The sequence below is a fragment of the Salvia miltiorrhiza genome, chromosome 3 (genome assembly GCF_028751815.1).
Source record: "Salvia miltiorrhiza cultivar Shanhuang (shh) chromosome 3, IMPLAD_Smil_shh, whole genome shotgun sequence".
In the NCBI taxonomy this organism is placed as follows: Eukaryota; Viridiplantae; Streptophyta; class Magnoliopsida; order Lamiales; family Lamiaceae; genus Salvia; species Salvia miltiorrhiza.
The window spans coordinates 58,195,575-58,218,914 of NC_080389.1; the positions used below are offsets into that span (position 1 = coordinate 58,195,575).

The 23,340-nt window shown below is 34.4% G+C and overlaps 2 protein-coding genes across 2 annotated transcripts; both read right to left on the bottom strand.

Moving 5' to 3' along the window:
* Window positions 1–204: 204 nt before the first annotated feature.
* Window positions 205–5,891, bottom strand: LOC131014769 (3-phosphoinositide-dependent protein kinase 2-like). Its single transcript, XM_057942858.1, has 11 exons — window positions 5,083–5,891; window positions 3,565–3,745; window positions 3,415–3,467; window positions 2,816–2,917; window positions 2,643–2,751; window positions 2,480–2,558; window positions 2,204–2,369; window positions 1,880–2,017; window positions 1,496–1,653; window positions 1,092–1,314; window positions 205–651 (listed from the first exon to the last, which is right to left on the bottom strand). The coding sequence occupies exons 1-11, from the start codon at window positions 5,296–5,298 to the stop codon at window positions 568–570; spliced, it is 1,509 nt and encodes a 502-aa protein (XP_057798841.1). The 5' UTR covers window positions 5,299–5,891; the 3' UTR covers window positions 205–567.
* Window positions 5,892–7,391: 1,500 nt separating this feature from the next.
* LOC131014770 (glucosamine inositolphosphorylceramide transferase 1) lies at window positions 7,392–12,661 on the bottom strand. The gene is made up of 4 exons (XM_057942859.1): window positions 12,050–12,661; window positions 11,032–11,154; window positions 9,302–9,469; window positions 7,392–9,217 (listed from the first exon to the last, which is right to left on the bottom strand). The coding sequence occupies exons 1-4, from the start codon at window positions 12,338–12,340 to the stop codon at window positions 7,529–7,531; spliced, it is 2,271 nt and encodes a 756-aa protein (XP_057798842.1). The 5' UTR covers window positions 12,341–12,661; the 3' UTR covers window positions 7,392–7,528.
* Between the last annotated feature and the right edge of the window lie 10,679 nt (window positions 12,662–23,340).

Below are 23,340 nucleotides of genomic sequence, written 5' to 3' on the forward strand. Positions count from 1 at the left end.
AATAAAACTAAAGTATATATATATATATATATAAAAATCTTATTGAAGACATGCACCTCAATTATGGGACAGTAAAATGCTTTTCGTATCAATAAAACAAATATGTTTCCCCAAAAATATGTTTTCACAGTACCTATAAAAAGAAAACAAGTGATACATCCATTTCAACTACTTCAAATTTCTCCACAACACAGCAAAAATAAATGAAGCAGCAAACATGGACTGTATTAACCACAGATCTCTCTATACATCAATGTTTCTGTGCACTGTTACACATTTCATTCGATATTTTTCTGAAGTGAAATACATTTATAAATAATAAAAAAACATAAAATGAGGTCCTGCTATAAACAAATGAGGTTCAATAGACAGATTATGAAAGAGACAGTGTCAAAAATGGTGGATGTCGTCGCACTGCAGATGACTCATTTGTAAGCTTACGAGAAGAATCAAATCTGTGACGATCTTTGTAACCGGTTTCAGCTGAGAGTAACCAGTGACGTCGTGTTTTTGTACCAGCGTGTCGCTATACCTAGAAAATGATTTGTCGAGATCATCAATAAGAACTCAGAGGTTTTGGAGAGACTCGATTGCCTTTTTCCACTGTGTTGCTCTTTGTTTTGAATCCTCAAATGAGAAAATTTTCTTGGGCTGTAACAACAGATAATCCAAGCATAAGATGCACAAACAACTACGATTATCCATCTAGTACAAGTAATAGACATAAGCACAGTTCTCTTAAGATACTCGACAATAGATCCATCGGGACATCAAAGATAACAACGGACTCAAGAGTTGTTAAACAAACTCGGGAAGGAAACAGCTGCGCAATGGCCTAGATGAATACTAGATAGACCTATGCATTCTTGAAAAATTCTGCATAAAAATGCGCAGCTTATGCATTAAGTATATGAAATCAAGAAATGAGATGAGTTCTCTAATATGTCTAGTATCTTTGTCAACATTCTCTTATAAAACTGTAGAAAATTGCAATATCAACGAGCCTTCTAAATGGACAACCATATGTTTGAAGAATATGGCAATGAGAAAGTGATTGCAGTAAACAAATACTTGGAGAGAGCATGACTTACGGTGAAAATCTTGAAATTTGAAGGGCTCATGACTTGAACATTGAGCTCATTAGGATTGTCGGACCATGCTACATTTCCTCGGACCTCCAACTTTGCAGGATCCACGTAAATTAACTGCGGTTTGTTGGTAAGGATAAGCTGCACTTTCTTGCTCGTCAGTTTCTGCAGTTTCTTTACCAAGGAGATCATAAGAACAGATTCCCCAGGCTCCAAGAACTGTTGCCTGTACGAGAGAAACGAAACCTAAGTTAAACTCACGGATACAAATTGATGGTTAGTTCGCGCAATGTGATGATGCAGAGTATGAGCTAAACGGAAAAGCTTGTAATGGAGGTTGTGGAAAGAATAAGAAAGCTCAGTTATCAGTCTATCAGTTAGTAGTAAGAAAAATTCTTTGCACCAACCATTTTGAATCAAATGAATCAATCGAAGCAAGCCTAGTTACGTTAACAGCTTCAGAAGATGATGTAGCACCACCATTTCCGTCATTAGTTCTCACTGAACCATCCCCAGCATGCGATGGGTTCCATGAGGAATCTTGGTCTTCGCCTGTCGAGTGACCCTGAAAGAACAGAGATGAAGACAAGCTTCCAGAAGTATTTGACACCAATGAAATGTAGGCAGGCCATTTTGCGTTTTCCCTTTTTTCCGACAAGTAAATAGAAAAAACTCAACCAATGAGCTACTTTGTCACTATTAGTTGATCTGTAACTGTAAGTGTTATTCCTCATACTTCCATCGAAGGCTCAGTGAAAAATCATGCATGGGAAAACGAAAAGAAGTCTTACTCTCGGTTCCAAGGAAAGTATAGGTGGGGTTGTTCCTTGCCTCAAATTAGTCCAATCGATACCCTTGAAAAAGGAATGGTTTTTTAGTATAGCATAACCACCAGTTCCTGCACCTGGTCGCCTACTCGGATCCATGTCCTACACCAAACATTGCATATAGTTAGACAAATAAGATACAATTTATAGTAAATCAAAATACAATATATGGAAACCTCAAGCATAATGATACTAAAACTATTCCAATAGTTCGAGATGATATAGTTACATTCATATACAACTACATATCAACAGGAGCTATAAAAATTTAGTGAGGTTATGCGTTACCAATAATTGATCAATGAGGTCCCGCGCTTCATCTGAAAAGTAATCCGGAAATCTGAGATCTCTAGCAACAATTCTTTGGAAAATAAGCCATTCGCTCGCGTCCTTAAAAGGTGAAATCCCTGCAAGCATTTGGTACACGGTGCATCCAAGTGCCCAAAGGTCATTCCTGCATAAACGTCTCGAGTCAGTTTTGAAAGCTAGAAAACTACTGCCCAGTCAATTCTGAAACAAATGTAAGAGCAAACACAAAGAATTAGGAAAATACAATTTTAATACCCAAAAGTGGCTGGGGAGGAATTTAAAACTTCAGGAGGTACATAAGCAGCTGTCCCGACAAAGGTGCACGCTTTATCATCTGAAAATACAAGAAAAGTTTTGACGAATTAGTCTTATAATGTGGCTTTTATTTCCTATAAGTATTAGCAGAATGTGGAACTACCTGATGCTGCATTCGGAAGGACAGTGATCTGGCTGCCTTGCATGGGCTTTACACTACCAAAATCGGCAATCTTGATATGGCCATCAGTAGTAAGTAACAGGTTCTCCGGCTGGTATTTTAGGAAATGTTAGCATACTGATATGAAAATAGGAATGTGCCACGTTGTGAAGTACCTTAATATCTCGATGTATCAATCCCATACTATGTATATATTCAAGAGCATCCACAACTTCAGCTGCATAGAAACGAGTCTCATCCTCAGACAAACGACCTTTCTGCACCAATAAAACCAACTAGATCAAAATTACTCAGATACACGATATAGACTTCCTAGGAAAAATTGGCATTTAATTTGTTTTATAGAATTTTGTTATCGAAAATTACCACCGGAGTACTATGCTTCAAATATACGAAAAATGCAACAATTGATCAATCTGATGGGTCAAAGTAGAAGACGAAATCAGAAAGTTCAATTATTGATTTGTATGTGCCATGAGCAGGAGCATGTGATAAAAGATATAGTTTGATAATTGACACGCCTCTCGTTTTCATCCTATTTTTTTCCAGAACAAACAAAGAAAACAACAGCACATGCAAATCTAATTAGTCATTGTTGCTATCCTTCTCATATCTGCTCTTTCTTCCCACAAAAGCATGTGAAATATTAATGGTTGGATTATTCATTATTATATGGTAATGTTTCAAGAAAGATCTATAAAATAAAACAAAAATAAAAATAGAAGCCCATTTTTTACTTGTAAAGTTCACTTACCCTGGTTATTTGATCAAAAAGCTCACCACCATCACAGGATTCAAGCCCCATGTCTTCATAACGTTAAATGCAAGAATGTCAAATTAGCCTCACAAAACAATCAACCGACATGGAAAAGAAACACGAGTAGTGTCACGCGAGAATACTTACAGAGCGAACAACTATCTTGAAAAGTAAAATACAACCGCACTACACCAGGATGGTCTAATTGGTCCAGTACTATGCGCTCCAATTTCACATATGCAGTTTTATTTTCCTTAGTGATGAATTTTTTGTCCATGATCTTCATGGCATAAACCATTCCCGTGTCTTTCTTTCTTGCTCTAACAACCTGTGCACATAAAGAAGAAAACAAATAAATGCTCAGTCTGCAACCACGGCCCAAACATTAGTACAACCCCTCTTTCCTTCTAAACCATTTTGGAAGAATATCCATTGAAGTGCTGGAAATGAAGAGGAGAAAAAGCTAAGAAATGTCTAAAGGTAACTAGTCATCGTCAAGTATTTCATTTCATATAAGCAGCATTGCAAACTATATGTAGTACCAATAGGAAAATCATCGAAACATCTAGTGCAAAAAGCCTAAACCTATTGATCATGACCTAGAACATATTAGAAGAAATTGGCAAGCTCTTGCTATCAATGGTATAGAATAGATGTGCAATCATCTCTGGCTCATTACACAATTTACCATTAAAATACGAAAAGCAGGAACCAGCCAGAAGGAACCAGGAATAGTAGCTCTGGTAAATTAGTAGAAATAACTCTTTCTCCTATCACCCCTCAACTTTATCTAACATCCATCCTCACTCAGCAAACAAAATCTTCAAAATAACATATTATCAAGCTGAAAATATAGTCAAGCAAGTAATCATGTATACGAGGATACCACAAGGGAATTCACCTCTGACATCCATAATGTCTACCAATAACTCATTTAGGGGCCTTTACCATCCATCAATTAGTATATTATACTAATTCTCTCATATTACTGGTAAGCTCCAAATTCTAGACAGTCACATTCAAGAGAGTTAACACACCCATACATTGCCCATAAGTCTAGTTTATTTCTAAATGACATAAATCAGCACTGAAGCTGATTTCTTGTGTTTGCTGCAAAGCTTCCTCGTATACCAATTCTACTTGTACTTATAACAGTACGGTCTATCTCTCCCTCGTGCTGAATTTCCAGATTAAGCACGAGAGTAACTCATCAAGAGAAGGCCCCTACCAAAGAGAACTAGTACCAGAAATTTATGTAAAATAGTTACCAATAATCTGCTAGGAGATAGAAGAAATTCAAATGCTCACTCCGTCCCGCCTCACTTGGCCTGCATTTCTTTTCAGGTTGTCCCATACGACTTGGCCTAGTCCATAACACTTTATACACAATAAACACTTACTCCTAAATAATCATTCCGAAAAGAACTAGGCCAAGTGAAGTGAGACGGAGGGAGTACTTGGCAATCATCAATGAACAAACAACTCACCAAACACATTGAATTGACCATATGCTCATTTTCCTCACCAACTTCACAAAAGATGAATATACATTAAAATCAATGCTTCAAGAATGGGCGTATAGAAACAGCAAAATGGGAATAAAGAAACAAGAATTAACCAAAAAATAACACATAGAAATAGATGATAAACAAGAAGAAATTAGACCTTAGAATAAGAACCAACACCATAAATCTTCTCGAGTTCAAAATCTTGGATGCTGAAATTCTCCTGTGGCGCTCTGAATGCAAAATTCTTAGATCTCTGAGGTGTATTGCTGCTGCTATTGTTAGAAGAGGAACTGTTGCTCTCAATCTTCAGCTTCGAATTAAATTCCTTGTCCATTTCGCCAACTGATCCTCCTTCTTCCTCCATTAATGCCATTTCCCCCAAAATCCTCTAACTCTCACCTCCACACCCACATGCAGAGAACATGCTAAATCCCTTCAATTTTCACGAATACAGATATATATATATCTCTAGCTTTCTCTCACTGGGAAAAAAAGAAAATCTTGGAAAGTGAAAAGGGAATGCGAAGACCGTTGAACAGCAGGAAATCAATCTCAGAAACCTGAGAGAAGACAGCCCATCACACATCAGATCAAGATTTTTTTCACTATGCACATATTCCTTTTCTCTCTCTGTAATAAAGCCGCGACACCCAATTCGAATTGGCCCAAGAAAGCGAATGATTCCATACACATATTAATGTATGGATCAATGTATTGTGGTTTTCTTTTATAAATGCTTTTTGGTGTTGAGTTTTGTGTTTGTATGCAAATGTGAGAATGTATTCTTCCCTGAAAAAGGTGAAAGCTTTATGATTTTTGCAAGGCCCCAAAAAGGAAAAGGCTATGAATGTGGGATTGAGAGGGGAAGTGTGTGTGTGTGTGTGTGTGTGTGTCTCTGCATGTATGGAGATCGAAGAGCACATGAAATTGAATGATGGCCACCATCTATATCTCATTGCTTTTTTCACTTAAATTCCATCAATTAATGTATCTATATATTGTATCAAGTGTTTAATTTCAATACATTTTTGTGATATGTATATCTCATCATCAATTAATGGCTCTATATGAAAATTTGAATTTAGTAGTAATTTGGCATTAAATTATTTTAAAAAATCCTATGTAAAGTAAATAATTTTTATTTAAATGTGTGTTTGACCGTGTTTTTTTATTTTAATAATACCATATTAATGGTTGTGGAAATAATATAACAATATATTGACAGGTAGAAGTGTTAATGTAATGATACTAGTTGTATATATTTCAACAATTTTATTATATATTTGAAAATTAAACATAATATTTTTCATAGATAATTAGTGTCTTTTTCATCTTAAATCTGGATATCTGCAATCACTATGAAGAATATATGCATGTGAACGAAAATATATCCAAAATAATGATAGAGGCAAAAATATATTTTATTTTTATTTTATTTTTCTCTTTGTAAAACTGAAACCAAAATGTTTTACATCTTATTAATATAGTTACATTGCAAAAACAAAAATATTAGCAAAAGCAACCCTTAGCAAAATTACTTTTGTGAACTTTAATCTTCATACATAACTAGTGTAAAACAAAAACAACACACACACACACACACACACACATATATATATATATATATATATATATATATATATATATATATATATTAGATTATGAAGATGATGAAATAGAAGTTTCTCATATCAATTAAAAATTAGCATTGTGGATTCTTTGAACCAAGTGGTTTTTAGCAGGTGCCCGAGGGAGGATAATTCTGTTGCTGATAGTTTAGCAAATTATGCTTTTGTTTCTCGTTCTGGTTTTATTTCTTTGAATGTGTGGCCTTTATCTGTAAACTCTACTTTGGTGGTTTAATGAAAGGCTCCTGTTTTCCCTCAAAAAAAAAAATTAATTGAACCGTTGATAAATTTTTCATAAAAAGAAGCGTTAAATATGATGTATAAAGAGCTTTAACGAAAGTAATTAAAATATATACATAAACAATATTAACATATAAAATAGTAATATATATAGTTCTTAATTTCCAGAGGAGAAAAAGATTACAGTTGCAATCGAATGTGTATCCTTATCCACTTCTCTCAAGAATGGTCCTAAATCACATCACATTTATATATAAACTTGGAGCCCTTGTCACTATATTTAAAGGCCACCTACACACACTCCCACAATTTAATAATAGTATACAAATAGCAAACTCACTACGACCAACTTAATATGTCTATTCCAAATTGTACTAATAGTTTTATTAATGAGTGTCATTTTATATATTTTTCTCTCTCTCTCTATTAATACCTTCGAGCTCTCTGTTAATATAAAGGATCCTTCACCACTGATGAATAAGCAATAATTACTCACTGTAATACTTAGCAATAATGTCGAATCAAATTTTAATCTTAAATGATTAGGCTGCTATTCACGTGAGTATAAATTAAAAAATCTTAATTTCTAGACTTCAAATTGTGAATCAAAACTGAGAATATTGAAGATCTGACCAAAACTATCCATAGCAAGTCCCTCCAAAGCAAAAAATTCACAGCAGGAGGTAGAAATACACTAGCAAAATAAAACTACAATTTTCAAAGTAATTTAATTTACTATACATCCCACCCATCATTTCTCCTACCAAACTCCAACTTCCTCTCAGTTAAACTGCCATACATTTCAGAGAACTTCTGCAAACACTTGCTTCTGATCCCATAGTGAGCTTGAGTGTTCCTGCTGATGGCCACTCCCGAGAACTTCGACGTGTCGATCGCCCACGCGGGCCTCACGTACTCCACCGAGCTCGAGCCTGAGCTCGCGTTGGCGTACAAATAGTTCATGAGGACGTCCTCGCAGTTGAAAAACGTATCGACCAACGTCCTACCCGGGGCGGCTTCCTCGCTCCAATACCTATCGAATGCTACCTGGCTGTCGAAGAAGGCAGCCCCGGTCAAGATGACGTTGTATCCGTTATGCTTGCGCGCATGCTTCTCGCCTCTGTACTTCAACGGGGCGCCATCAACGAGGCGGGGGTAGAAACCAACAATCCGGTCCGGATTCTCGCGCCACACCCTGAAACCGCGCTCCACATCATCACACGTCATCATGATGTCGTCGTCCAGCTCAAGAACCGCTCGGGTCTTGATCAGTGGATCCACCCTGAACCGGTTGTTCAGCGAGTTCTTCTCCTCCACCCTTATCCTCACCGGCACCGCCGAGTCAAAATCACTCGGCCGCGGAGGCGCTCCTTTGTTCCACACCACGACGATCTCCCTCACCGAGGAGCATCTCGAGTAGTGCTTCACGTACATATTCAGATTCCACAGTCGAGCGTCGTAGGTCATCGTTAGGAGAGTGAACTGGGAGTAGTGACCGTTCAATGGATAGGCTTCCTGTGCGCCACTCCCACCGTATATGTATTTCACTCCAGCACATGTCAGCGCCACGGCCACCATGATTGTCAGAGCGAGGATGACGCTTCCAATGCAGGTGTTCGACCTTGTTCTGGCACGGAGAGTCGAGCTCGCTCTGTTCAAACGACTGCATAAAAGTCTGAGCTTCGAAGATAAGTTCGGTCTTTCCCAAGCCAAGACAGCGACTGTGTCGCTTCTCTTCCCCATGTTGTGAGGGCACCAACTCAACGGTACGATACCCCTCACGGCCCCGACTAGGATTCCAACGAGTATGATCAATGCAGCAACGGCAACAACTGAAGCCGATCCCAGAATGAAACGACGAATGGAATCTCCCGAGGGGACTCGGTCGCCATCAACGACTCCAATCCATTCACCCGAACTCAGCTGCTGAACATCTAGGTGATGGTTGCGGGCGCCATTCCAAGCATTTATTCCCTTATTTGAATCTTCAAGGCTGAAGGGAACATTCACCTCTTTGAACTCATCGCTGGTCAGAACTTCAATTTTGAACAGACGAGTCTTGTGCCCGTACGTCGCACCACAGTCTTGACCAACGCGATATAGATCTCCATTATACACAAAAGGCCTGCCTCCGTTCCGAGCTCCCATGGTCTTGTATGTGTTATATATGGGGTTCTTCTTATGAGGCTTCCAAGGACCAAGAGGCGAGTCGCTATACCAAATCTCGAGCTGACCGTTTTGCTCCGTGCCAATCCAACTGTTATCCGAGCCAAAAAGCCACAACTTCCCCTCGTGTGCAACGATAGAGGAATCAATAAGTGGCCTTTTCAAAATTATCTTCTCGAGTGTCCATTCCAACGGGAAGTTAGTTGCACGATACAGACGAATGTCCCCGTTTAGACTGCCCTCCGGCACCATATATATCTGCAAGCAACAATTGAAATTGAAGAAATCGAGAAATGAAAATGGGGTAAAAAATACGCAGGCTGCTGGAAGTCGGGATCTTACGTTTCCATTGTAATCAAAGACATAAGGATAGGACAGGTGCCATTCTTCATCTAGAGCGATACCCAGCTGCTTCCACGTCACTCCCTTGTCTACACTCTGTGCAACTCCAATATCTCCATGCCATGTAACCGAATTTTTCGTTTCATAGAATAGGTAAAGGACATCACCCTGAATCATTTGATCAAACATGAACATCAGACGAAGTTATGTGCTCAGACACAGAAGATAAACATCTAACACACCACTAGGAATGGTGTAATCTTTCAACTGAGAACTTAAACATGACAAAGAACTTCAATGTAACATTCACAGCTGGGCAATACGAAGATTCAGAAAGACAACTAGCAATAATATATTGGTTCTGTATACGATAACCGGCATCAAAAGGAGTAGTAAACTGTAAGGCACAGGAAGCCATGAAGATGTATATGCCAGCTCGTCTGTTCCCCTAAAAAGGTGTTAATGATTTTACGAGAAATAACTGAGAATTTATTGCCCATCATGAACACCAAAGAATTCAAGCTTAGTATTAAACAACGAGATATGACGAAGACACACCGATTATAAGATATAGACATTTAATTTGACACCATCTGTACATCTTTCGTTAAATTATTAAGAGGCCAATGTACTGGAGTAGATGTAACTTGTTTGAACGAAGAAGTATTAATCACTTTCACTTGTTCCAAGGTGTAAGTTAAATTATCATGAAACTAGTACTTGAGCTATTAATTTTGTTTTACCACATCTACCTTAGAAACCAAAGTAGAAAAGATTTACTTCCTCAAATTTTAAGGGAAACATCAAGTCAAATACAATTGGGCTTTATGTTTAGAAAATATGTCCTCCACATTCTAGAGGACATATCATTGATATCAAAGAGTTATTGCCATTGATCTTCGGCACATAAATGAATATATTTGCATACTTCATACATGAGTTCAACTAAACTGATTTTGAACTCCAAACTCACAGCAAACCTTACTTTTACAATTACAACGAAAAATTCACAGCAAACCTTATATTATTAGGTTCGAACAGCAGTGTACTGCATGACGAAGTCTTCAACCATTAAAATTTCCAAGGAAATTTATTGGTGACAGCAGACAATGTTCCCACTATCCAAAATGTTTCTTTGTCAAACTAAATCTAATTTATACTAGAAGAAAACTCCTCCTTCAAACACATTGATACTAGAAGAAAACATAATCTTCCCTCGGAGCCTGTTTGCCTTTGTTTTGGACCAAACTAAGCATATGGACTTCTAAACTGGCAAGAACTTACTTTGAACAACCATAGTTGGAACATGCTGCCCAAAAGGCAAGGATATGCTTAGCAATAAAGACCTAAATGCTCTTCCATTAAAAAATTTAATCTTTATCCTTCCACCCCATATCCAGTTTTACAACTTTATACTCTGCTTTATCTTTCCGAGCATCCTCCCACTTCACAGATAAAATAATACTAGGAAATCCCATGTGATGCTAATTACAATATGATTTTTTACTATCACAGGGTCCATTGAAAGTAATATAGCACATTTTAAGCCACTGAAACGTAAATTAGTAAGTTAGAGGATTGGAAAGCAGACGCCTTGCAAGTAATAATTCAACTGCAGATATAATGTTACAGAACAAAGTCAGAGAAAGAGCATTCACGAAACTGTATCTAACATATTCTTGAAAACAGCAAGTGATTATGGATTGCTTTAAGAAACATAAAAAAATTACCTGTATATAAAGAAAGGGGTCCGCAACAAAGTTACTAGGAAATCCAGCATCGGAGAGAGACGCACAAGTCATCACTGGGTTGGCGACGGGCCATGCTGCACTCTTATCCTTCCAAACATTCATCTGCCATCCAATATTCAATAAGTTGTGATATCATGGGACTTTACCCCATATGTAAATTAGCACACACTTCTCGACTCCAATACTTCTACTATTAAGTCTATTAAATAGAATCTTAGAAAGCATGAGTTGTGTTAAACAATGATTCTTGGTATTCAACCTAGAACTCTCAGAAAAGAGAAACAAGAGCGCCAGAGGAACTATACTGATAGAATCCAAATTCTAGAAAACCTTTTTGCAGAAAGTAAAAAAAATTGCTAGAAGAATCATAAAGGCTATGGTTCAACAAGCATGCAGATGCATACACAATCTTTCTACTGTTGAAATTTTGAAAGAGACAATAATCTATTCAAGAGGAAACGTTTTTTTTTCCCACTAAAATTGTACCTTAATAAAGTTCTGTACTTTACAAATACCTCAAAATAGTGGAACCACTACAAGAGAGAAAAAAAAAATTAAGGGGGGAATGATCTACATCCACTCAAATGAATTTTGTTCATGCAATGCTTCTAATTCATTTTACTAATATAATTTATTACTCCGAAGTTTTCATTTTTATATACTTCAGCAACTGTTTGTCATCAAACGAAATCCTTCAATAGGCCAAAAAGGAATTTAAACTTAATTTTCCTCTTGAATGGTCAAACTTCTCTCAGCCCAGAAGAAGTAGAGAGAGAAACATTAGACCGTGATGGCGAAACATCATTATATCAAAATAAAAAATTGGACTTTAAACTCATTCTCTACCAAAAATAACTCCAGAATTCAGAAATACGAAGAAAGCCGAAAACCCAGAATTTATAAAAAAAACTTCAAATATCATCTCTCTATAGACTATACATATATATATATAGATATATATATATATTGTTAATTGGGAAGAATGAAAGAAACGTACAGCTTCAATGGGCCTGAGAGAGAAAGGCGAGTCCCCATAGAAAACGCCGAGGGCCCACGAGCCCTCACTGTCGTCTAAACAACCAAGCGCCGCGATCCCCCGGCGCACGTTAGGCGTGACCATGTACCTCCCATACAAACTCCCAATCACGCCCAATACCACAAACGACGACAAGAAATACGCAAAAGTTGACGATAACACACACGCTTCGTTATTCCCGTTGCTATTTTTCCCGCCTCCGTGCCACCGCCACCCTCCGCCGCCGGTGCTCGGGGTCGGGCTCGAACCCATTTCTTCAAACAATATTCCTTTTTCTTCTTTCTTTTAAAAAAAAATCAAAAAGGGTTATATAACCATCGACGCCGCAGCCGCCGGAGAAGTCTCACCGTCGGAGCCCCGGCTCTGCATGCGACGGATAAACTATAATTTCCTGCATTAATTTTCGTCCGCCGTAAAGGAAACCTTTCGAATTCTGAAAATTTCGCCTTTCCTTTTTTTTTCTTTTTTTTTTTTTCGTATTATTGTGATTTGAATCTAGAAAGATTTTTGGGTTCTTGAATGTAATGTCACACACACAAACTGGAAAAGGTGATGGAATTTACGGACAGTTTTAAATGGGTGGGCGGTAGGGGGGGTGGGTGGGGGTGGGGTGGTGGATTTGAGGGTTTGGCACCTTCTCTATCACTCCAATTTCATAATCCATCTCTTTTTCTGAGCGTTTCAGAATTTAGATACATAGACGTAATCTTTCTCTCTCTCTCTCTGCATATATGCCAACACGTTTTTAGCGCTTTCTGTTATCCAATACGATAATTCTAAAACGATTACTTACAATGTTTAGTGAAATCCGAGATCATAATCTCTCGATTATGCGGTGAGTGAGAAAAGATTCTGAACTAAATAGATTTTTCTTTTAATTATTTATTGAACTTTTGCATTTTGTTTTCATGAGAGCTTTTTCTATTTGGGGGGCATGCTTTTAATTTAATTGCAATTACAGTAAATAAATCTCGCCTCATGTTTGGTTTGTGTGTGATTTATTTTTAATACTTATGTCAATGTGACTCGATTATTTATGGAGTCATCCCTAATCAATGCCCCCGATTTTGATTTTGATTTTTGAGGAGGGAATATCATTCTTAAATTAATCAGAATCTAAAGATGCAATATCCATTTTTCAGATACGTGATAGCGAAAATTACTAAAATCGATTTTCATACTATGATCAATAAGACTTAGTTTAAGTGACAAAACTGAGATATTTAAAAAAATTTCTTTGTGAAATGTCTTTTGATTCAATCTCACGTACATGCAGGTCGTCACGTGCGAATTATTTATTTAATTATATTATAGATATCTCTTGTAATTTAAAAAGAAAAAACCACACCATTGTGTTTGGTTTATTTATGCCGCGGTGTTTGGTTTAGCGGTTCGTTATAAATCCTCCACTTTTGTGATAAAGAGAGAATGCTTTTCCTTCAAAAAATAAAAAGAAAAAGAGAATGCTTTATTAAATTAGTTTAACATTGTCTATACTCGCTAAATTTTAACTTGTACTATATATCTAATATTTGACTATAAATAAATTTGTGCTTTCAATATTTGGCCTTGTTTGCTTCTTAGTGCCAATTGCTATTTTTGCGTGGGTGGTCAAATTTAGAATTAATATAATGTGCTACCAACCAAATCTGTGTTGGTTCCAACACTAAACCTTGCACTGTATTTTATATATTTATTTAAATAATAACGTTGCCTTCAGATAGAATTTCGAAGCAAAAAACAATGAGTAAAGCAAAATTATTTGTATTTCCAATAATTATGCAAAGTTACATTATTTCCGATACTTTTGCAGGTTTAAAGAATTTGTGCCTTCAAATTTTGAACAGTATGCATAACTAACTATTCACATTTTCTGAGTTAGACAAAAAGATAACACCTTACTTTGAATAACATATTTTTTTTCGTTGGAGCTTTACGTGAAAATTTGATGTTTTTTATAAAGGATTCATAAATAGAAAGGATTCATGATAAATTTTTTTTATAAAGTTGCATTTACTTTGATGAATAAATTTATCATGAGAAAATGGTGGATAATAAAAATTTATTGTCTTTAAATGCTTCCTTTCTTTTTTAACATTTTAGTACATATAAAATGTATACAATCTATTTTTAGTAAATTTTTCACTCACAATAAAGTGAGATTACTCCACTCACAATACATTCAACTATTTTATTAAAACTCATGTCATTTACAATTAAACTAACAAACTTTGAAAATAGCTATGTACTTATATTGTAAAATATAATATAGGTATCTTTAATTCGTCAATTAATATAATTTATTTTTATCAGCTAACAAACTTTGAAAATATATAGTATGTACTTATATTGTATATGATATGATATACTATTAAATTATTACGATTGTGCTTTGATGTTAAATTGTACGTTAGTGAACAAAACGTGAAAACAGCACCATCGTGACCCCTACTTATTTTAAATTCTAAATTTTAAATATGTCATTTTTTGTTAGGAGGAAATTATAGATATGAGTTATATATAGTGAATTACATTATCAAATCGAAACCTACTAAGTTCGTGTTATAACTTGTTTTTTTCTTTTTCTTTTTTTTCTTCCAAAAAATACAACCTTCTTTCTTAATTAACGAATTTGTAGTTATCGAGATTGAGATAATCTAAATGTGTTTGCTAAATTTACTTTAGATATTAATAGTGAGGCTGACTCGAGATCAATATTTCATGTGTGGCTCCGATAGATTAATTCTCGTTTGTGATTTTGGGATTTAATATTATCTCATGGATTTTCCTCAAACTATTGTAATTTCAACGGCGCTTATGTTTTTTTAGTTATAATTACTTATAAGCAATATTTACGTACAAGTCATATATAATCAATACTAGTTTTACTCCCGTGCGATGCACGGTAATACTTATTTAATTAAAATAGCAAAACAAAATTATATTTTAAAATATTATAGTATGTGAATATAGTAGCATGAAAATGAAGATGAAACCATCTTATAGTTGGTGATAAAAAAATTATATTTTAAAATATTATATTTAAAATGAAGATAGTAGCCTTAAAATAAAAATGAAATCCTCTTATAATTGGAGGTGTATCAAATGAATGACCAAGAACTTGACAAAACCTTTTCATCTAATGATTATTATTATCTATTTAAAATTTCCACCAAAATATCTAGATATTTTTCTTTCAAATTTTCTGTTGGTCTTGATAGGGTTTTTGGAACTTTTAATTACTTTTTACTGATTTCCATTTTACAACATATTTTTTTGAGGCGTTAATTGATTGTAAATCCAAAAATTATTAGGGAATTTTGATATATTTTTTTAGCTATATAAAGTTGTAGTATAAATACATAAACATTAGCTCATTTCAGAATTTGCCCTGAATTTTAATTTCGTCCAAATCAAAACATACATGAAAAAATTTAAGATGATATAATATACACACAGTATATTAAAGGGCTAATATGCAAAAACACCCCTAACGTTACCACCCCAACTACACTTAAGCCCCTAACATAACGTTGATAGCAACTAACACCCCAAAGTTCATTAAGTACTACAATTAAACCCATAAACAAAATTTCTTTCACAAAATTAAGAAATTCATTTTTTAAAAATTTATATAATATATAAAAGGGAAGTTTTCTCCCTCCATTTTTTCTCTTTCTTCTCCCATCAATTTTTTCATATATAAATAAATATTTTCATACACAGACAAAAATAAAAGAATTGTAAAATTTTAACAAAGAGAAAGAAAATAGAATATTTTAAAATTTTAGGAACTTATTTGTTTTAAATTTATTTTTAATAATTTTTATACCATATTAAATATTTTGTTACAAACTTAAACATAAGATGCTTATTAAATATTTCTTCATAAATTAAATTTGATATTATTTAAAAAAGTGTTAAAATTGTAAAAGAAAAAAGAGATGAAAAATAATGAAAAAATTGATTGGAGAAGAGAGAGGAAAAATGGTGGGAAAAAATAGAGGGAGAAAACTCCTCTTTTATATATTATATAGATATAGATTGCACGAATCTATATATGCCTAATTTATGTTAGACATCTGTCACGCATTTGAAAATTTGGGTTCGTGTTAATTTATCTACAACAAATAAGAGAAACATAACCGAATTTGTGGACTAAAAAAATTATACGAGTTTATGTTAAATGAGAGAGTGGTCACATCTATAATGGAAAAGATTGCTCGTGTGTGTATAAATATTACTCCCTCCGTCCCATTATTCATGGCTCAAAACTTTTCGGCACGGGTATTTAGGAGAGCTAAAGTAGTTGTAAAAGTAGTAGGGACCACAAGATTAAGGTATTTCTTTCAACTATTTTATTCCTTAACACTTTTGCTTAATAAGGTGCTTTATACAATAAAATAAATAAAAATAATTGAAAATTCAAACAAAAAAATGGGGCTGGAACAGAAATGAAAACTCCGGCGTCTCCGGCGTCCCCGACGTCTGCTCTCACTCTCCGGCGTCTCCAGCGTCTGCTCTCCCTCTCCCTCTCATATTCTCCTTCCACAGTTTCCCCTCTCTTGCTCCGATTGACAGCAACAACAAAAATCAAAACTCAAAACTTACAATTTTCCCTCAAAATCTGAAACAGAGCCGCAAAAGAGCCAACACCACCATTTTTCCCTCTTGCTCCGATTGACAACAACAGAAAAAATCAAAACTCATAACTTCAAAATCAATAACAGCAAAAATCAAAAATCAAAATAGTAAGAGAGGGGAAAATGATGGAGGCGGTGGAGCGCGCAGGAGGCGGGAGGCGTGAGGGTGGTAGAGATGGCAGATCTCACGCGACGGTGGCTTTCCGGTCGTGCTATCGCCGGGAATCGAGGCCAGGGGCTGCAATTTGAAGGATCTAGGGTTTGGGGAGAAGGGGCGGCCGCGCTAACCCTTCCCTTTTCTGGGCATACACAACAATCCAAGCTATGGCTTCAGCCGCCGCCGCGAACCTGCCGGGAAAACAGTGAAGGAGAGGTGGAGGCGCGAGGCAGTGGATGGTGGAGGTGGAGTAGTTTATGATGCAGCGGAGGATGGAGGCAGAGGTAGAACACGCGGTGGACACGGCGGAGGATGGAGGCAAAGGATGTGGCGGACGCGGCGGAGGCGGCGGCGGCGGCGATGGCCGGCGACTGGTGGAGAGAGCAAATGAATCGAGAGGGAGAGAGGAGAGAGTGGCTGAGAAGAGAGAGAATTGATGGGGTGAAAATCTAGGTAGAATTTAAGGTTTTATTCACCTATTGATTAAGTTGTTAATTAGTTCCCTAATTATGGCTCAAAAAGGAAACGAGCCAAGTAGCTTGGGACGGCCCAAAAAGGAATACGAGCCATGAATAATGGGACGGAGGGAGTAATATAGTATATTATAGGGTAAGTGACAGCATAATAGCTAGGTTAGGGCTAGTCATTAATTAAAACCAATATAGTTTCTTTTTCCATCATAAAATCAATAGTTGAAATCTATGGTAATTAGGTTTGAGTGAATTGAATACTCATTTTAATTTAATTTCATCTGGTCATATTTTCTCTTGGTAGGCTTTTATTTAGTATTAAAATATGGCAAGCATATGTGACTGTTTAAACATGATCAATATATATTTCCGTCTCATTAAGAGTGACTTGTATTTTATTTTGGATTGCCCCATTGCAAAATTAATTCTTAAAAAAGTATCGTTCCTATCAACTTTAATTCATTTTCATTTTTTCTTGATTCGCGTGCTAAAAAAAATTACTATGCATAGTGAAATGAGGGGAGTAATTTGTAGGATTCAAAATGGTAAAATGATAATTCAGGTCATTAAAAAAGCTAACGGTGTCATATTATCAGGGCATATGGAGAAATTAAGTCATGTGCAGAATTAAGTACTAATACCTAATTAACTGAATTGGGTTTTAAAGTTTAAATTATTTATTGAACGTGGGATTGCTTTTATGCAATAGAGCACATATTATCTATCACGATTATTTGTTAAGAACCAAAATTCTTGAATAAAATTATTCAATGATGAAATGGTAATTAAAAATAGTCTGGTTATATTATGCCGGCGAGCTATAGAGATTTAAGTTGGACCAATTCGAGCTAATTACTTTTGTTGGTGTCTCCGTCGCCAATTATGGGAAACGCCGCCGTCAGCCGCCGACACCGCGAGTCGGAAGTTCCAATGGTCAAATTATATTTGGCGGCCGATCTCTCCAATCGATTAAATATATTTATTAAAAGCAAAATTCACACGCTTTTTTCATATATATATTATGCATATACGAGAGTGTAAACGACGATCCCTGTTGTAAAATATAATGCATATTGAAATTAGTATTATATTCAATAAAATAATTTGGTTTATATAGCATGTTGGATGTTTCCACAACATGCAATAAAAACGATCACATTCTTACGAACTACTCCACCAAAATCCCATAATAATATATATACATGATTTTTTATGGACACTAATTTTAATAAATATTAAATGCATATATTAAAAATGGAGAAAGTTGTTCACTCTATTGTAAAATAAAATAAGAAATAGTGTGTGTGTTAGGTGGTTAATATTCAAAGTCCGAGGTCCTAGGTTCGAATCCATCGTGATACGATTATAATTGAATTTCTTTATTTACTTGTATAATTTTATACAAAAAAAATAAAATAAGAAATTGATAGTTTCAAAAATGACAAATACACACTCTTATGAATGATACGTCCCAATATAGAAAGAAGTACATACTTTTATGAGACAGAGGAGTATATGCTTATATTTATGTGTGTTGGCGCGGGCGCACACACGGCGAATATTTTTACGTGAGAATTGTAAAAATATTATATAAATTCATAAAATTATGAATAAAATATAATTCGATTGAACAACTTAATATAGTACATAAACAATTATATTAGTTGATTTTCAATCTTGTGCATGCGTTGTATTTAGTTATTCACAATGTCATAATCTCTTGTATTTTATGTATTTATGTATGATTCTCATTTCTCATCAAAATATTATTCTTATTAGATCTTATCCCCACGTGGAAGAAGATCAAATGAGAATAAACAAGTATGATAAGAACTGAGAATAAGTCTGTAACGTTAGATTTTCAATTCATATTACCTATTTTTATTTAAATGACGAAATCTTACTTGGGTTCAAATAATAAAGGGAGCGGAAATTTTGTCAATTAATTAAGAGGGTGTTTGGAAACAGCTTATAAGCTATTTAGGAGCTTATAAATTCTTTCAAAGTGTTTGGCAAAATAAGTTCATAAACAGTTTTTAAGCTGTAAAAATAAGCTCTAAGACCTTATAAGCTCTCAAAAAAATAAGTTTCTCTATCCTAACTTATTTTCTCATTATCTTATAAGCAACAATCATTTTACAAAAAAAATTCAATTATGATTTTTTTATTTTCATCATATAACATTTTAATTTCATTTTTCTTTGATTTTCTCTCTCTAACAAAAATTTTCTCTCACTAACTAAAAATTCTCTCTATAGCTTATAAGCTCAATCAGGTAAACACTTTGACAACTTATAAGCTCTTCGATCATTTTCAATACTCACATAGATTTTCACAATTGTGAACACATGTGTTTTTATCATTCTATATAATGGCGTATAAACTACCCGGATTACTGATCATGACTTTGTTGACTTCATATATACTTTCAAATATATAATGCATATTTATGAAGATGTCGTTCCATAATATATGAAAATTAAATTGAATTAGACAAATAATATACATGCAATAAGTTTAATTTGTAAGATATTGGTGGAAACTTGAAATTCAGATTCAATTCGTAGTTTCCGACTACAAGGTCACTCTATTTATCCTCGTGGACATTAATCCACTTTTGTAATTTAATTCCGTTGAAGTTAATATCACTTTGACAGTCAACAATAAATATTTTTTAAGATCGCCAAAAATGGTTTCTCAAATTTTAAGGTTAGGGCAAGCTCGGAGTTGCATTGCATCAAAATTAATCAAACCATAATTAAAAAAAAAAGAAAAAAAGAACATGTACATAACTTTATCATGCATGCACCGCCATATATTGTTAGAAGTTTTTGGCATCCTCGTTTTATTATTTTATTTCCTTATTTGATTTTATTTGTGCAGAAAATCCTATACTTGTGAGTATTTAAAATACGAAAATAATTAAACTTACAAACATGGCCATCTTGGGATTAACCGAAATTTTGTATTCCCGTGTACGTGCAGTGTTGTATTTTCGCCTATGTGCGGTGTTGTTTGGTGTTGAGGTCCCAACAGAGCGTTTCTCAAGTGATGTTTTCCCGCTATTGGATGGTGTTGAGATCATGCCTGCATCCGAGTTGCATAATTGATCATATTCAGATACCTATTGTAATTTCAAAACAAAAAATTATAATTAAAAATAAGATCATTTCCCAAAAAAAAAAATCTTAAAAAAAAGAAAAAAAAAGAAAGACGTGGTTAACACTTGACATGCATCCAATTGCATCTTTCATCACACATTTTGTTGTTTCGCTATCTGAATATTCATACATCAAAATGTACTTTTGTTATATATTTTGGGAAATTATATCTTTTTCGCTTTCGTTCTGTTACTTAATTGACTTTTTTTTAGTGCATTTACGCGTGTGTTCACGTTTCACACCACATTTGCACGTCTTGTTATTCTACCTTTGCGTGTATATTTTGTCTTTTTTAAAAACAAAATTTAATGATATTTATCATAATATAGTTACCGAACATGTCTGTTCTTATTCATATCCATTCATTAATAAAAAGATTAAGGGCCGGTCTTGCATGCGGCGGTCGCACTCCAGTGTGACGGGTCCGTCCCGACCCGCGACCGACCCGACCCGTGCCCAGACCCAAAATCCTGAATCCTAAATTATTACATTTGTTTATAATAATTATTATTTTTAATAAACATGAAATATACATTTGTTCGCGCAAATATATACTTATATAAATATAGGTATTTACCTTCATTTAATATAAAGTTTTATATTTTCTAAACCCTAAATTCTATAAACTAAACCCTAAACCCTGTAAACTAAACCCTAAGCCTGAAGACTAAACCCTAATGGGAGTATTTACTTTTAATAAGCATAAGATATATATTTGGTCGCACAAATGTATACTTATATTAATATAAATATTTACCTTCATTCAATATAAAACATTATACATATCAATATACATTTATATGAACAAATGTATATATTATGTTTATTAAAAGTAACAATTATTATAAACAAATGTAATAATTAGGAGTATGGGTCAAATTCACACGGGTCAGGAGGGCGGGTTTGAAGCCGGATCGACCCGTCGCACACCTGTGCAACGGTCGCACCCAATAATCTGCGAAAGATTAATATATTCATAAGACTCGATGTCATTATCATTTCTAGTGCGTATCTAATTTCTCTCCATTATTTTGAGAATATCATATTGTTTTGATCATGATATTAATATTTGTCGAGTTTTATAAAGATATTCACTATATATAAAGTTGTAGTTTCTCAAAAAAAATGGTGAAACGATAAATTATTTAAAATTCGAAGTATGCCATCATTTTCCCCAAACCTTTAATTACTTCATGAGGCTTTTTCATTGAGTGAAACAATAAATAATTTTAAAGATAATATGAGCTCGAATTGAAGACTTTTGACTTCAAATATTAATCCTAATTTTTTTCAATATATTTGTATGAATTTTATTTTCAATTTGATGTGTGAGCGAAAATGTCCAATCTTAATATTTTATATGTTTTTCCGTTTTTATTTTTTTGTAAGAAAAATGTATTGAAATATTTCTTATTTAATAAATATATATAAACTCAAAAGGATAGTATTAATAATCATATTATTCATATAATGGGGGAGATTAGGGCTGATAATCAGTTCGGTTCGGTTATAACTGAACCGATTTTCTGATTAATCCGAACCGATTAACGGCCAAAGTGATAACCGAAAATCAAACTGATTTTTGATTCGGTTAACCGATTAACCGAATTAACCGGTTAATTCGACTATATACTAAATCGCTCAGAAAATAACCAAGATGGACCGTCATTCCAATTCTCCCCACCCCTCGCAATTATATGAGAAAATAGTGCAGCAAACCTATAAACTAGACAAGCATCAATTGTTCATCTAGTGGACACGTATTGCTATGTATTTCAATAAAATGGTCAAGTTACCTTGCAATTCTCACATTTCCTCACAAGGAGTGGCGTCGTCGCAGATTGAAATAGTGTAGCAAACCTATTATTTGAAGTTATGCCTATTTCTTTTAGGGGAGGCGTCGTCACAGATTGAGTGTTGACAGAGGCGTTGTAGCCCTATTTCTTTCTTCTATTTTCTATTAATTTATGAAATAAAATTATAAAATCATGAAATTGAAATTTTAATTACAAACCGGTTAATTCGTTTAACCGATCGATTACCGGTTAAACCGATTAATCAGTAGGTTACCGGTTAAACCGATTAACCGGTATATTTAAAAGTTGATAACCGATAATCGAACTGAACCGGTAAAAACCGATTATCGGTTAATCTATTAATCGATTTTTTCGGTTCGATTACGGTTATAACCGATAAATCGGAACCGAATTACCAGCCCTAGGGAGATATGGAATTTGGATAATGTAGGGAATTAAAGTCACATCATATATTGTACAAGCTGTACGGCACCTTGCATATGCCTCTTAATTATTATTTTTAACCATACAAAGCATTCATTATTTAACAAAAGTTATTTTCCCCCTTTGGGCATGTGAGTTTAATATTCAAAAGTGATGCTCATTAACAAATAAAAACACGAGTTCATTAATTCGTTCTTATCGTTAATCAATGTGCTCTTATCGCAACCTAATACATTCACAAACACTTCTATGCGACAAGCCATATGTATTCCATTGAGATTCCGAGTCCTTAATCTGATTCGATTTGTGTCAAGATCTACGCTCAATTGAACCAGTTAAAAGTCTCATTTACTTTTATATAAAAAAAATTATTTATTTTTAAGAAAAAATTATTTATTTTTAAGAAAAATTATTCATGCTTATGCTTTATGTGTAAAATCTTATTTTTATTTTTTTTAACTCTTATTTACTTTTGATAAAAATCTCACTTATTTTAAACAAAATCAAATTTATGTAATTAATATGACTCATGCTTTGTATATATTAATTCCATAATCCCTCCGTCCCACCATTTTAGTCTC

Bases quoted from the DNA above. Each gene is read 5' to 3' on its own strand.
- LOC131014769 (XM_057942858.1), bottom strand. From the start codon at position 5,298: ATGGCATTAATGGAGGAAGAAGGAGGATCAGTTGGCGAAATGGACAAG. The intron at 2,752-2,815 runs GTACTTCACAAC...CTAAAATACCAG, and splicing joins TGATACATCGAGATATTAAG to CCGGAGAACCTGTTACTTAC. The intron at 2,370-2,479 runs GTATTAAAATTG...ACGTTTATGCAG, and splicing joins TCCTCCCCAGCCACTTTTGG to GAATGACCTTTGGGCACTTG.
- LOC131014770 (XM_057942859.1), bottom strand. From the start codon at position 12,340: ATGGGTTCGAGCCCGACCCCGAGCACCGGCGGCGGAGGGTGGCGGTGG. The intron at 11,155-12,049 runs GTACGTTTCTTT...ATTGGATGGCAG, and splicing joins CTCTCAGGCCCATTGAAGCT to ATGAATGTTTGGAAGGATAA. The intron at 9,218-9,301 runs GTAAGATCCCGA...TGTTGCTTGCAG, and splicing joins TCTTTGATTACAATGGAAAC to ATATATATGGTGCCGGAGGG.